Genomic DNA, 12,600 nt, shown 5'->3' with positions numbered 1-12,600 from the left:
ATCAAAACAGTTATTAGTTTCTCTCCAAAACAAATACTCTAAATTTTAGGCTATAAAAAAAAACGTCAATCCAAAAACAAATTAATTTAAGCTGAAGCTGATGCCTACCTCTCTCATTCGGCACGAATCCAAATGTTTCCATGTTCCCTACGTATCTGGATGCTAAAATTTTATTTAATATAAAGAAAATAGAATAATAGTAAAGGTATAATAGGTAACGCTGTATATGCGTCCGGAAGTCGGACTCCAAATTTCATTCTAAGAATTATTTTGAGGTTAATAGCAAATGAAAACTGTTCAGCTTCCGGGAAATTTGAGAAGCTCCGCTTGGCTATTTTAGTTCCCCTCACTCCACAACAAATAATTTCAATTAACAGTATTTAGAAAAGAACAAGAATTACAAATATAAGAAGCATTATATATTTACGTATTATAGTATTAATGACAAACCAAACCTAATTAATTTAGGCTAAAACGAAACTGAAACCAACGTTGGGTCTCATTCGACACAAAATCAAAGTTTCCGTATTCGCGTAAGCATGCTGGCGCTTGAGTGTCGAATGCACATGCACCAATGCAGAGAAAAAAATAGGCCCCTTTTGCGCTGCAGCATCAGGCCCAATTTGGTCTTAATCAGGCCCTAAAGGCGGTGCATTGCCATTGAGACTTGCCCATGATGACATTTCACTCGTTAGCTCCAGCGTCACATTTGCATATGCCGTACTACTGGAATTCGTGATTGGTTGTTTATTACGTTTTCCTTTTTAGTTATTATGCTCAACCCAGAGCCTACCACCACCCTTCTTTGGGGAGCTACATTTTGAGCTCAACACTGAAGGAGAGCCAGAACACGCTACGACCGACAAGCCATCGCCTAGGAGAACGACAGTGCTGAGGATCAATTGACATCAGTCCAGGTGCATGAGCCGGCTGCTAGACATGTACTAGGGGTGAGCTGAGGCTGCACTCAGGATGATAACATATATGCAGACATGCCCCATCCTCTCCCGCCTTCATCTGAACTCTCTGCATGCCCTGAATTATCTGTCTGCCCTGAATCATCTGTCTGTTCTGACACGATCACCGATGTGGTGTCTGAACTGTCTGTTTATATTGAACTGTCCATCTGCCTTGAATTATCTGTCTGCCCTGAACTGTTTGCCTATACTATAGTGACCATGGAGGTTGTTCCCCTGTCACTGGCACTCACGGTGCTGGAAGTGGCCTTATGGTGGGTGTGGGCAGCACACACCGTCCCTAAGCCCCCTGAGCATTCAGAACTCCCTCTCCCACCAACTCTGTACCAGTCCTCATCATCACCACCACTGTCTCCTGACAGCCCCTCAGCTCCCCCCTCAGTCCCTCATCTGTGCGGTGAGATCTCCGCGTGTCTGTCAGTCTCCATCGGCATCATGGCTGGAGGATCCCTTGTCTCTACCTCCAGCCTCTGAGTCACGGACTCTGCCTTGGCCCCTTCGACCAAGCGGCTCCACCATGGCTCCTAGCTCTCTCCTTTCTGCCATGGCCTATCAGTCCACCAGCTCCGCCCAGCTCCATCATACCTCCGGCTCCTCCTTGGTTAGTCGTCGATCATCCGCCGCCTCGGGACTGCACTCCTCCGGCTACACCTCGTCCCTCCTTCCCTCTGGCTCTGTCTCTCCAGCTCCACCGTGGCCTTTTAGATTCCTCCCTCCATCTGGGTCGCCGGAGCCGTCTTCTACCCCTTGCCCTCTGGATCATACACATCACCCTGGCTCATCGGCTCTCCATCTCCACCTCAGGCTCCACCACCACCTGCTCTGCCAACGTTGGTTGGCCCCCTGGAGCCATTAGCCTTTCCTCCACCATGGCTCCTCCCTCCGTTGGCTCCACTGGCTGTGGCCTGGGTTCCACCTGGCTCCTACAAATCCCCCCTGTCTCCTCCCTGGATCCATTGTCCATCTGATCTGCCTTGGTCCCTTCTGCCAACAAAATGGCTCATTCCTCCATCTGATCTGCCCTGTCCCTTCTATCCCCATCCTGGCTCCTCTCACCGTCATCTCCACCCCAGACTCTGTATGTCGTCCTACTTCCGAGTGCCTGTCCTCCAGCCGAACCTCCACCTGTATTGTTTGTCTGCTTTCCTGACAGTCCTTTGCCATCCCCCTGTCACCATCCCATATCCATTCATTTGTCCTCCTCCTAAGTCCCCCTCCATCCCTCCCTTTGTTGTTTCTGTGGTTCAGGGTCGTGCCTTTCAGGAGGGCGTGAACTGTCACACCCCTGGACTGTTTGTTGTGTTTTCTTTCCCCATGTGCTCTGTATGACCTAGTTTCTGTCTCCCGTTCATTGTGTCATTTGATTCAGGTGTGTCTAGTTAATTATCTTCATTTGCCAACCTACTTAAGTTTTGTTCACTGTTTTCTGTTATCAAAAGACCTGGTATTTCGGTACCAAGTCAGTACTAAAAAAATGTAAATGTTACGGTACCAGGTTTTAAGTACCGGTGGTAATGAGTACCCTGTCAACCTGGTTCTTGATGCACTATCCGAAAGCTATCCTCCCAGTGTTGCCAAGTCTGCAGTTTTCCCACAGAATTTGGCTCCTTTAACACTGTTTCCCTGGCTTGTTTATCATCTCTGTGGGTTGAAAAACGACCCCAATAATATGATATTTTTCCCCAGGAATTTTACCACGGAATTTTCAATGGGGGGGCTCCCCTCGAAATAAGATTGGGCGGGTTTTATTGTGAAAACCTGGCAACCTCTTCATAAAGCAGTGACAACTTCAAGAGTAGGAAACACATCCAAAAACGAACAAAACACCCCGATTAAGTTCAAGAAGGTAAGTTTCAATTACATTTTAAATATTTAGAGCTTCAGTTATGAATATTATTCCATATTTTAATTTGAATGTCGGATTGAAATAAACCACTGTTAGTGTATACATAGTTAATCGTAAGCATATGAGCAGCTAACGCTAATAGAATGAGCATTATAATGAAGTTTCTTTGTTAACAATTTAATTCTCCTATACATTTTATTACTGTAAAAATCAGGAGGCCATAATGGTATTTACTATTTTTTCTCACCAGAGGCTTTTAAATTAACCGTGTATCCAAAATACGCACATTAGAGAATGTACAAATATGGTTAAGAGTGTTTGACATATCAGTCAGTCAGAAAAACTGTTAGTTGTGATTCTTGGCTAAATATCTCTAGCAGGTTTTAAAAGCCCTTTAAAATAAAATATGAACACAGTCTGGATTAAATACAAGTACAGTCAAATTTAATATCCTGTATAGACTTTACTGTATAATGATTTAATGTTTTCTAACATGAGATAGATCTAGTAACCTCTTACAGTGAGTGAATAATATATTTTCACAACATTCATTAATGTTTGTGAATGTTCTTTAATACAAACACTTGAACATTCATGTTTGATCATTGTGCATTAAATAATTTTAACAGACTGAATTTGTGATTTATGCATTAGTAAATACTGAAATGAACCCTACGAAGAATAATTGCCATATAACTATTGTTTATTGTTAGGTCATGTTATCTAACAAATGAAATCTTAAAACTACAGTTTCCATCTATTTGATATGCAATGTGACCTGATTTTGATTTCAGGTATACATAGACATAATAGTAATTCTACACCTGCAAATTATGGGTAGTTCATAGTCTTTCACTCCACTCCCGATGCTACATGCTTTGAGCTCATCTTTTTAATGACAGCTGAAAACAATTCAATGATGAAATCTACATACTGCATTTAAAATGATTTAATAACTTTGTTAAAAAAGAAAACACAATCTGTTTTAATCGAAAATTAATGAAATTGTTTCCCACCATAATAAAAAAATCTGACGTTTGTTCAGCCCTGTGAAAACCATCCTAAAACTGTGACATATCCTGATTGTAAAACAACATAGGGGTTTAGAAAAGCGGGTCTATAAATAAACAGGCACGGCTGCTTTGCCTGTAGTCATGGTGGTGTACAGGGAGTCTGTTCTGATCTCACCTTTTAATGTTATTCCATCTTTCAATTGAACTCTCCTGCAGCCTAGAGGTTTCACCCCACTCGACATGCCAATGCATTGATCTGTCCCCAGAGCACAGATCACTAAAGGATGACTATAGGATGAGGAAGAAAAACAGTGGTTTGCATCCTGACAGCTGATATCAGTCTGCTGTTAAATAAAGTTGGACTCCAGTGATTACTTTTACAAGAGCTCCATTTGGTGATGTAAATAACAGAGGAGCAATACGTTAGACATAAACAACATAAGTGATCTTTTGTCTCGCATTTTTAAATTTAATTTTATTCAACCGCACAATTTTTGTTCTCTCTATTTTGCTGCTAACACAGTTCTAAATGCTACTGTATGTTCTCAGAACTGTTTTAACATGAAGATGACAACTTTGCACACTCCCTTCCCAAAACAAAAAATTAAAAAAAGATAACATATCTAAAGAACAAATTCACATGCAGTGTTCAACTATTTGTGCCTTCATACACACACGCACGCACACACACGCACACACACGCACACACACAAACACACACACACACACAGAACACTGATCCTGATCACACAACTCATCCTGCCAGTCTTCAGATAGTAGAGGAAAAGCAGACTCACTGTAGCACTAGAACTCTTTGAATGATCTAAGTACAGCTCTGCAAAATCTCACAGCGGGATAGCGCTCTTTCAAAACTAACCTGAGAGACTTGCAACTTACATGCTCTTGTAGGACGTTTGATCTAAAAATACTAGTAGATTTTTATAGAATTACTTGATGCCTGAGTTTTAACAGGAAATGTGAACACTGCCAAAAATGTTTTTCATTTTAATTGAAAAAGGATGTCAAACTTCTATAGAATTTGTATTATTTTTTTATTGGATCAACAGTAAGTAACCGTACCTTGTAAAACAACAAAATATATTAAATGTATGGAAAAAAAATATAACTTAACTGTAATATTACAGTATAGAATTTATGAATGAAATTTTCAGAATTTAAAAAGCACTACTATTGTATATTGAAATGTATATTGTATTCACTAAGACAGTACTGAATGTGATGATTTTAAAAGAAATGTCTTCTGGCGTAATTATGCAAAGGTGAATAATGTGAAACTGATTTTTCCCAGTTTCTAGTTGTAAATAGGTGGGACATTATTTTTTACTTACTTTCTCAATAATACATTTTTGTTATTTTTAACATTAATAAATAAATCTTCCATATTGCATCTTTAATGATTACACCATGACATTTCTGGCATTTATTTTTTTTACAGTAAATAATATGCAATTAAAAAAACAATGCACTATTTATCAAAAGACGATATTCTGAGAGGTTTTTAAGCAGAATATGAAACCCACACTTGCTAAGCTGTAGGTGAATTAAACAGAATACTATGTTGATGTCTTGGTTTCATTCAGTATCTTTATAATAATGCATTAAATTGAATTAGGAAGATATAAAAGGGTCTAAGCAAACATAAGCAGTCTTCCAATTGCTTAAAATGACCAAGATGATTGACCAAGACGTTTGACATCCCATCAAGTACATTTCTATGGGAATATTGTTTGTCTTGTAATGACCCCGTTATGCCTTCATATCACCTTCAGTGGGCTCAAAAGTACAATGATATGAGTTTTCACAGTAGAAATAATCTTTCACTGAGCTTGCAGCCCTTTTGTTGTTGTTCTGAATAATGCCCAAAGGCTGGACCAAAAAAATAAAAATAAATCTATTAAGCATACATCTGTTGAGACATCTCTCACACCCTAAAATTCCTCTTCAGGGCTCTGGCAAACCCCAAGACTGTTAGATCCATCACTTTTCATGTTATTTCAGTGGCCTCAGCGAGGTTTGCTACGAGAGCTTTTTAGTGTGGGATTTCTGTAAGCTTGTCAACAAAAGTTCTGCTAAGCCTGTCTAGATCAAACTCGTACCCCCTTATACCACTAAAACATGGAGAAAGAGGACAGCAAAGAACCATCAGGCACTGAGATTACCACCTGCAGTTTTGCAGAAACCAATTTAGGCCCATCCTGCTGTATGCTCGGGTTGACTTTAACAAATCCACCAAAACTTATCTGAGCACCGAGCAGAAAATAATATTTTTTTAAACAGCAAATGACACAATGTAAAAGATAGTAAATACTGCACTGTAAGTAAATACTGTATACTGTCAAAATTCACAATTCTAACAAAAAAACAAAAAAAAAATTAAAATGACTTGAGGGTTCAGAATAGCAAAGCAAGTGCAAAAGACTTATTTGTGGCCCCGAGCAAAGCAGTACACAGCAAGGGGTTGTATTAATCATGGTTAGAAAATCAATCATGGGTGCAGAAGACTAGTAAAAATCAATGTGACAAATGTCCCTGACGGCATTCTTCAGGAGAGGACAGAACGTTATAAACTACAGAAAGACAAAAAACCATAAAGGACTACACAGTCCAAACAGACAAATCTCCACATACAGTACACTAACACATTTCTTGCTACCTCATTCTGTCTACATTTGTCTCGTTTAGAATGTTTTCCTTTTGAAGTTAAACAAATCACAAAAACCCAGCTCAATACTCAGGTTCAGCTGTCCCAGATATTTCCCACTGGCTTCTCCTTTGCTCTTTCCAAAATTAGTTTTGCAACTCTCTGTTGTGACTGCTGCTATCCCAGCCATGTGTTTTTCTGGAGTGAGCAGATCAGCTAATGCTGGCGTCCGGATGGGCAGATTTACATTCACCTACTGCTGCTGTGTACAAGGTGCTTCACCCATATCTTCCTCATGGTACATTGTAAATCAGCCTAAATATCACTGAATTATATTTCAAGATGTGGAGCTGTGTTTCAGTATTGCGCTGTGAAATTACCATGAGAATAAAAGGTTTAATTGAATAGTTTACACAAAAAATGACAATCCAAGATGTAGTTGAGTTTGTTTCTTCATTGGAATAGATTTGGAGAAGTTTAACATTAAATCACTTGGACATCCAATGGATCCTCTGCAGAGAATGCGGTCAGAATTAGAGTTTAAACAGCTGATAAATACATCACAATAATCCAAACGTAATCTACATGACTCCAGCCCATCAATTAATGTATTGTGAAGTAAGAAGCTGCATGTTTGTAAGAAACAAATCCATCATTAAAGCGTTTTAACTTCAAACTGTCGATTCTGGCCAAAATAAGAGTCCAGAATCCATAAATCTTCCTCCAGTAAAAAAAGCCTATTCCCTGTTGTCCTCTCACAATAAAATCCATCATCATATTTGTTTAGAACTATTTTTACTTATAAACAGTGCTTAATCTTTGCATATTTCACTCCTGATTTAGACAATACAGATTTTTTTTTTCACTACAGAAAGCAATATTATGTATAGAAAATTTTAGCTACAAGCAACGGTTTGAAGTTATAAAAAGTTTTTTTTTTCTTTTTTATGGATTTGCTGTAGACTCTCATTCTGACGGCACCCATATACTACAAAGGATGCACTGGTGAGTAAGTGATGTAATGCTTAATTTCTGTCTGGTGAAGGCTCGAAGAAACAGACTCATCTACATTTCAGATGAATAAATTTTTATGTGAACTATTCCTTTTAAATGTAAATGTGTTGACTTGCTGAAGCTTTACTGCCATCCTCTGCCTTGCCTGACAAAGAAGTGCATGTCTGAACATGGCTAGCTCATGTAGATAGCATGTAAAAGCTACAGGGGCAGACAGTAAGCTGACAGCAAAGAGACTGAGCTAAAATCCAGCAGGAAGGCACATATGTTGCTTGAAAATGAATTGTACAAACTAGGCATATGCGCTAAACACACACACACACACACACACACACACACACACACACACACACACACACACACACACACACACACACACACACACACATCTGTTTTTATGAAAAGTGGGGACATCCCACAGGCGTAATGGTTTTTATACTGTACAAACTGTATTTTCTATGGCCCTACACCAACCCTACACCCTCACAGGGAACTCTGTGCATTTTTACTTTCTCAAAAAATAAAAAAACTCATTCTGTATGATTTATAAGCGTTTTGAAAAATGGGGACATGTGTTATGTCCTCATAAGTCACCCTCTCCTTGTAATACATGTGTCATACACATGTCATTATACAGAGTTGTGTCCTGATGTCACAAAAACATGCACACACACACACACACACACACACACACACAAAATCATATAATTCATAATTTCCCATGCCAAAGTGAGGTTAAAGAAAAGGCTGAGTAGTACTTTTTCCTCAAGGGCTCATAAAAGCCTCACTATGATTAAAATCATCTTACTGCTGACAAAGATCCACAGAACCCCTAAATCAGGATAGACCTCCACAGCTACCTCAAACTACCAATTTTCTATTCCTTTGTGTCAATTTGTCCAAAATGCTATATGCCACCAAACATTTAGAAAAACACACTTTATATGACTTGAGTGCCATATAGAGTTCAATATGAATGAGAGAGTTCTGTAGGGTTTAAAATGCCATCCTTTACGCCAGGCTGTTAAAATACACAGATATAACTCACAACTCTTAAAGACCTTTCCAAACTGACCACAAACATTTGCGTAATGAAATTGCTAATGTCTCAACAGATTTTAAAACACTAGACATTATACTCTTACCAATTTTGTAAATATACACTATCAGACTTTAAATTTGTTCCAATCACAGCAAACTCAAGGCGTGTGACAGATGAAAACAATGTGTTATAAAATTGGCTCAAAATATCAAACATGTTTGTGAGACTGAAGTTTGAATTGATGCCTTTTATTTGCATGACACATTGACATTACAGTACAAAATGGCTCTTTTGTCATTATCCGGAACACTGTAAGCATTAATTTCATGTGATAGGCTCTCTGGAGCACGCACAAGAGACAGACTGTACATTTTGAATGCATACATTTTCTGTTTTGGACCACATTAGCTTATAGCATACATAAGTTTAAGGCTAACATATTTATAATAAAAGCCCAAAACTTCTAATTTCATGGGACTTTAAAAGTGATACAAGTGCCAGAACAAAACAAGAAATTTAAATGTATCGTGCTGGTATATGATAGTACTGTTATTTTTAATGAGATTCATCCCTTGAGCCAGTTACATGCCTGGATCCCCACAGGGGCACTGAGAAAAATAGATTATATTATGCATGGATGTCAACAATCCACTGGCATGGAATTAGTCAAAACCCTCATTTAGAAAGCATTTTATTTAAAGGGATATTGTGAACAGCAAATCCTGCTGGGTAGCTATACATAACACTCACTAAACAGTACTTTTAAAAGCATAGCACATCAAACATAGCACACATCAACTAACACATCAAAGCTAAGTGTAACTACTTTCAGTTTAATACTTGAAAATGTGTTGATTATGATATAAAACAGCTCACTCACCCCCAAGCCCTCCTCCTGACTTTCAGCAGTATCCTCATGCTCAAAGGGCATGAGAGATGAGGGGATGTGTTTCTTATGACTGGACCCCATCCTATCTGCCTGCCTCTCCATATCTGTGAGAGAAAAAAAGAATTTAGTGTTTAGAAAAAAGTTACTGTACAGTGTGTGCAATTTCTTCAAGCCTGAGAATAGACCAGCCACTTATGCATATTTTGCCCAAGCATTTGTTCAAAAAACTATACTTCTTTTTCCCCCCAAATGTAAAAATTGTTATTTAAAAAAAAACAATTTAAATTGAGAGAGAGAGATAAATATGTGAAATCAGGTTAATTATGGATAAGAGAGGGTATGGATAATGAAGAAGCTAAAATAAAAGCACCACAAAAATAAAACTTTCAATCTTGAGGCTCTAAAGAAAAAGAAAGCAGAGGAAAATTGGGAGACTGGATGCCATTTTATCATCCAAGGAGCAGGGTGCCTGTCCTTGGTACTAACAAGATTACAGGCTGGCAGATGGAAGACAGATAAAACATCCCCTTTTCCCCTAATTTCTTCCATTTAAAATCTTTTCATGTGACTAATAGTTGGTTTCACATGCTGAAGTCTGAGGAGCCTGAAAGGTTGTCAGTGTCCGCATTGATAGAAGATGCTGCAAAGCCAATGCAGAAGCAACACGGGAGAACATCAAACATGTCAAATAGTCAGTTGGCATATCTTTCCGTCCCACTTCTTAAGCAGTGGTGTTGGCATGAAGGTCACACAATGGTCTCCCTATACTGACTTTACAAAAGCCTGTATTTAAAGTCCTTGACACCTGAGCAGACAGCATAGTTAAGAACACAAATAACTCTTGCTATACCACTTGGTGGAGAATCAAGAGTTAGGATCAATCTAGGTCTCCACAATCAACCCTCAAAGGTTAACGATGATGACTAGCTATTTGCCATCAATTCGAACACCTATTTAAAGAAAGCAGCATGTCTATTAGACAGCATCACAATAATATTTTATATTTTCTCATTTTACTTTCACCAAAAAGCATATCATTTTTTTTTTATGCATCTGGGTCTTAGGATTCAAAAATTCAATTCTCTCTCAGAAATGAATGAGGCTTTTTAAATCTATAGGCTTGTTCGGCGAGAGTATCTATCTCCATCTGGAGAGTTTAATTCCAAACATATACTTCAAAAATTCATTAAATCTTGCATGAGTGCATCACTCTATGAATATTTACGATGTAAATAAAGTACATCATTCACTTTACAAATCAAACCAGTGGAAAGTGTAGCGAAAAAGTTTTTACAAGACATAACAGTCTTTAATTATGTGTGAATGAACACATCAGTTTCTAGCTACTGTCTGCCATCTTTGAATCCTCAAGAACACTCTTAGCATTCAGAGAGGCCTTGTCTTCTCCGGGAGAGCAGTGTTTAATCAAGGCAAACTACACCTGGGGAAAATCAGAACTGATGCTTGAGTCTCTTTAAGTGGGCTCACCAGGATAAAACCTGTCCCATTCCTCCAAACACTCTTCAGATTGAGATGAACTACACAGACATAAAAGAGAGAGTGAGACCGACACAGACACAACAAAATATTTCAGACCTGAAGGCAACTAGGCGAGAACAGCAATGATTAAAGTATTGCTAGACAAATGAAAAACACCACTTAAATGAGTCAGAGAGAATCTGAAGACTGAAAGATGATTAAAAAAGACTACTGCTAATAAAAACACTGCATGATTATCCTAATATAAACAGTACAGACCAAAAGTTTGGACACACCTTCTCATTCAAAGAGTTTTCTTTATTTTCATGACTATGAAAATTGTAGGGTCACACTGAAGGCATCAAGGGCTATTTGACCAAGAAGGAGAGTGATGGGGTGCTGCGCCAGATGACCTGGCCTCCACAGTCACCGGATCTGAACCCAATTGAGATGGTTTAGGGGTGAGCTGGACCGCAGACAGAAGGCAAAAGGGCCAACAAGTGCTAAGCATCTCTCGGGGAACTCCTTCAAGACTGTTGGAAGACCAATTCAGGTGACTACCTCTTGAAGCTCATCAAGAGAATGCCAAGAGTGTGCAAAGCAGTAATCAAAGCAAAAGGTGGCTACTTTGAAGAACCTAGAATATGACATATTTTCAGTTGTTTTACACTTTTTTGTTATGTATATAATTCCATAATTCCACATGTGTTAATTCATAGTTTTGATGCCTGCAGTGTGAATCTACAATGTTCATAGTCATGAAAATAAAGAAAACTCTTTGAATAAGAAGGTGTGTCCAAACTTTTGGTCTGTACTGTATATTGGCACAAAAAGCTATATAAACTTTTACATAATATTCTGATGTTCATGTCAAAATAGCATACCATGGCAGTTTTGGTTTTGTTTTCCATTGCAAATGATTTTTCAGCGTTATGAATGGCAAAAAATAAAAATAAACCTATGTTACTTTATTGGATCGGGCAAATCATTTGAATTGATTGAATCACTGAATGTGTCAGAGCAGCTGAAATAACATTCTGTCATTAAATGTTAATTCAGTGACTGAATGTTAATTCAAATGCTCTGACACACATTCAGTGATTACTGAACATAAAGTCTATCAGTAATATCCATCTTGACATGAAGTATGTTTTCTGTACTTAAAGTTGTGAAACTTCAATTAGTTAAATCACAGACTGGCTGTGAAGGTTGAAAAATGGCTCCCCCGCTGCAAGAAAAGAACTGTTACTATTTTGATGCTCTTTGTTAGAAAATGTGTTTTCCTGCATAGTCAAGCTGCTGTTGCAGGTGTTGATCTTAATATCTTATTTATCACTGGAAAATAATAGGATGCATTCATAGGTTTGCTTGCAATTAACTTTAATTAAATATTTTTTTTAATAAAAATTTTAAGCAGTTATTTTTCTGTCATAAAGCTACCACCCATCGTTGTTTTACAGGTTTACAACAAACCACCAAAAACACTTCAGCTTGTGAGTTAGGCAGTTTGACAATGATCCAGAAAATCGTTCTAACCAGTTTGGCAGAACAACAACAACAACAACAAAAAAGAATCAAAAGAGTGAATGATTTGTAAATCAGGTATCTAGTTCAGCTCCTAAAAAATGAGTCTAGTATGATGCATGTTGGTGAATTAAACCTGTAAAACTGTAATTTA

The 12,600-nt window shown here is 38.1% G+C and overlaps 1 protein-coding gene across 2 annotated transcripts in view; it reads right to left on the bottom strand.

Annotated features, from left to right (window-relative positions):
- Positions 1-12,600, bottom strand: part of b4galnt4b (beta-1,4-N-acetyl-galactosaminyl transferase 4b) — an 89,553-nt gene that overhangs the window by 44,197 nt on the left and 32,756 nt on the right. For both annotated transcript variants that reach the window (XM_059534699.1, XM_059534688.1), the window contains exon 3: positions 9,435-9,547. In XM_059534699.1, the coding sequence (XP_059390682.1) occupies positions 9,435-9,547 (113 nt within the window). The remainder of the gene's footprint in view (positions 1-9,434; positions 9,548-12,600) is intronic.

This window comes from Carassius carassius, chromosome 3 (assembly GCF_963082965.1).
Source record: "Carassius carassius chromosome 3, fCarCar2.1, whole genome shotgun sequence".
Taxonomy (NCBI): domain Eukaryota; kingdom Metazoa; phylum Chordata; class Actinopteri; order Cypriniformes; family Cyprinidae; genus Carassius; species Carassius carassius.
This window is presented reverse-complemented; position numbering and strand designations above follow the sequence as displayed.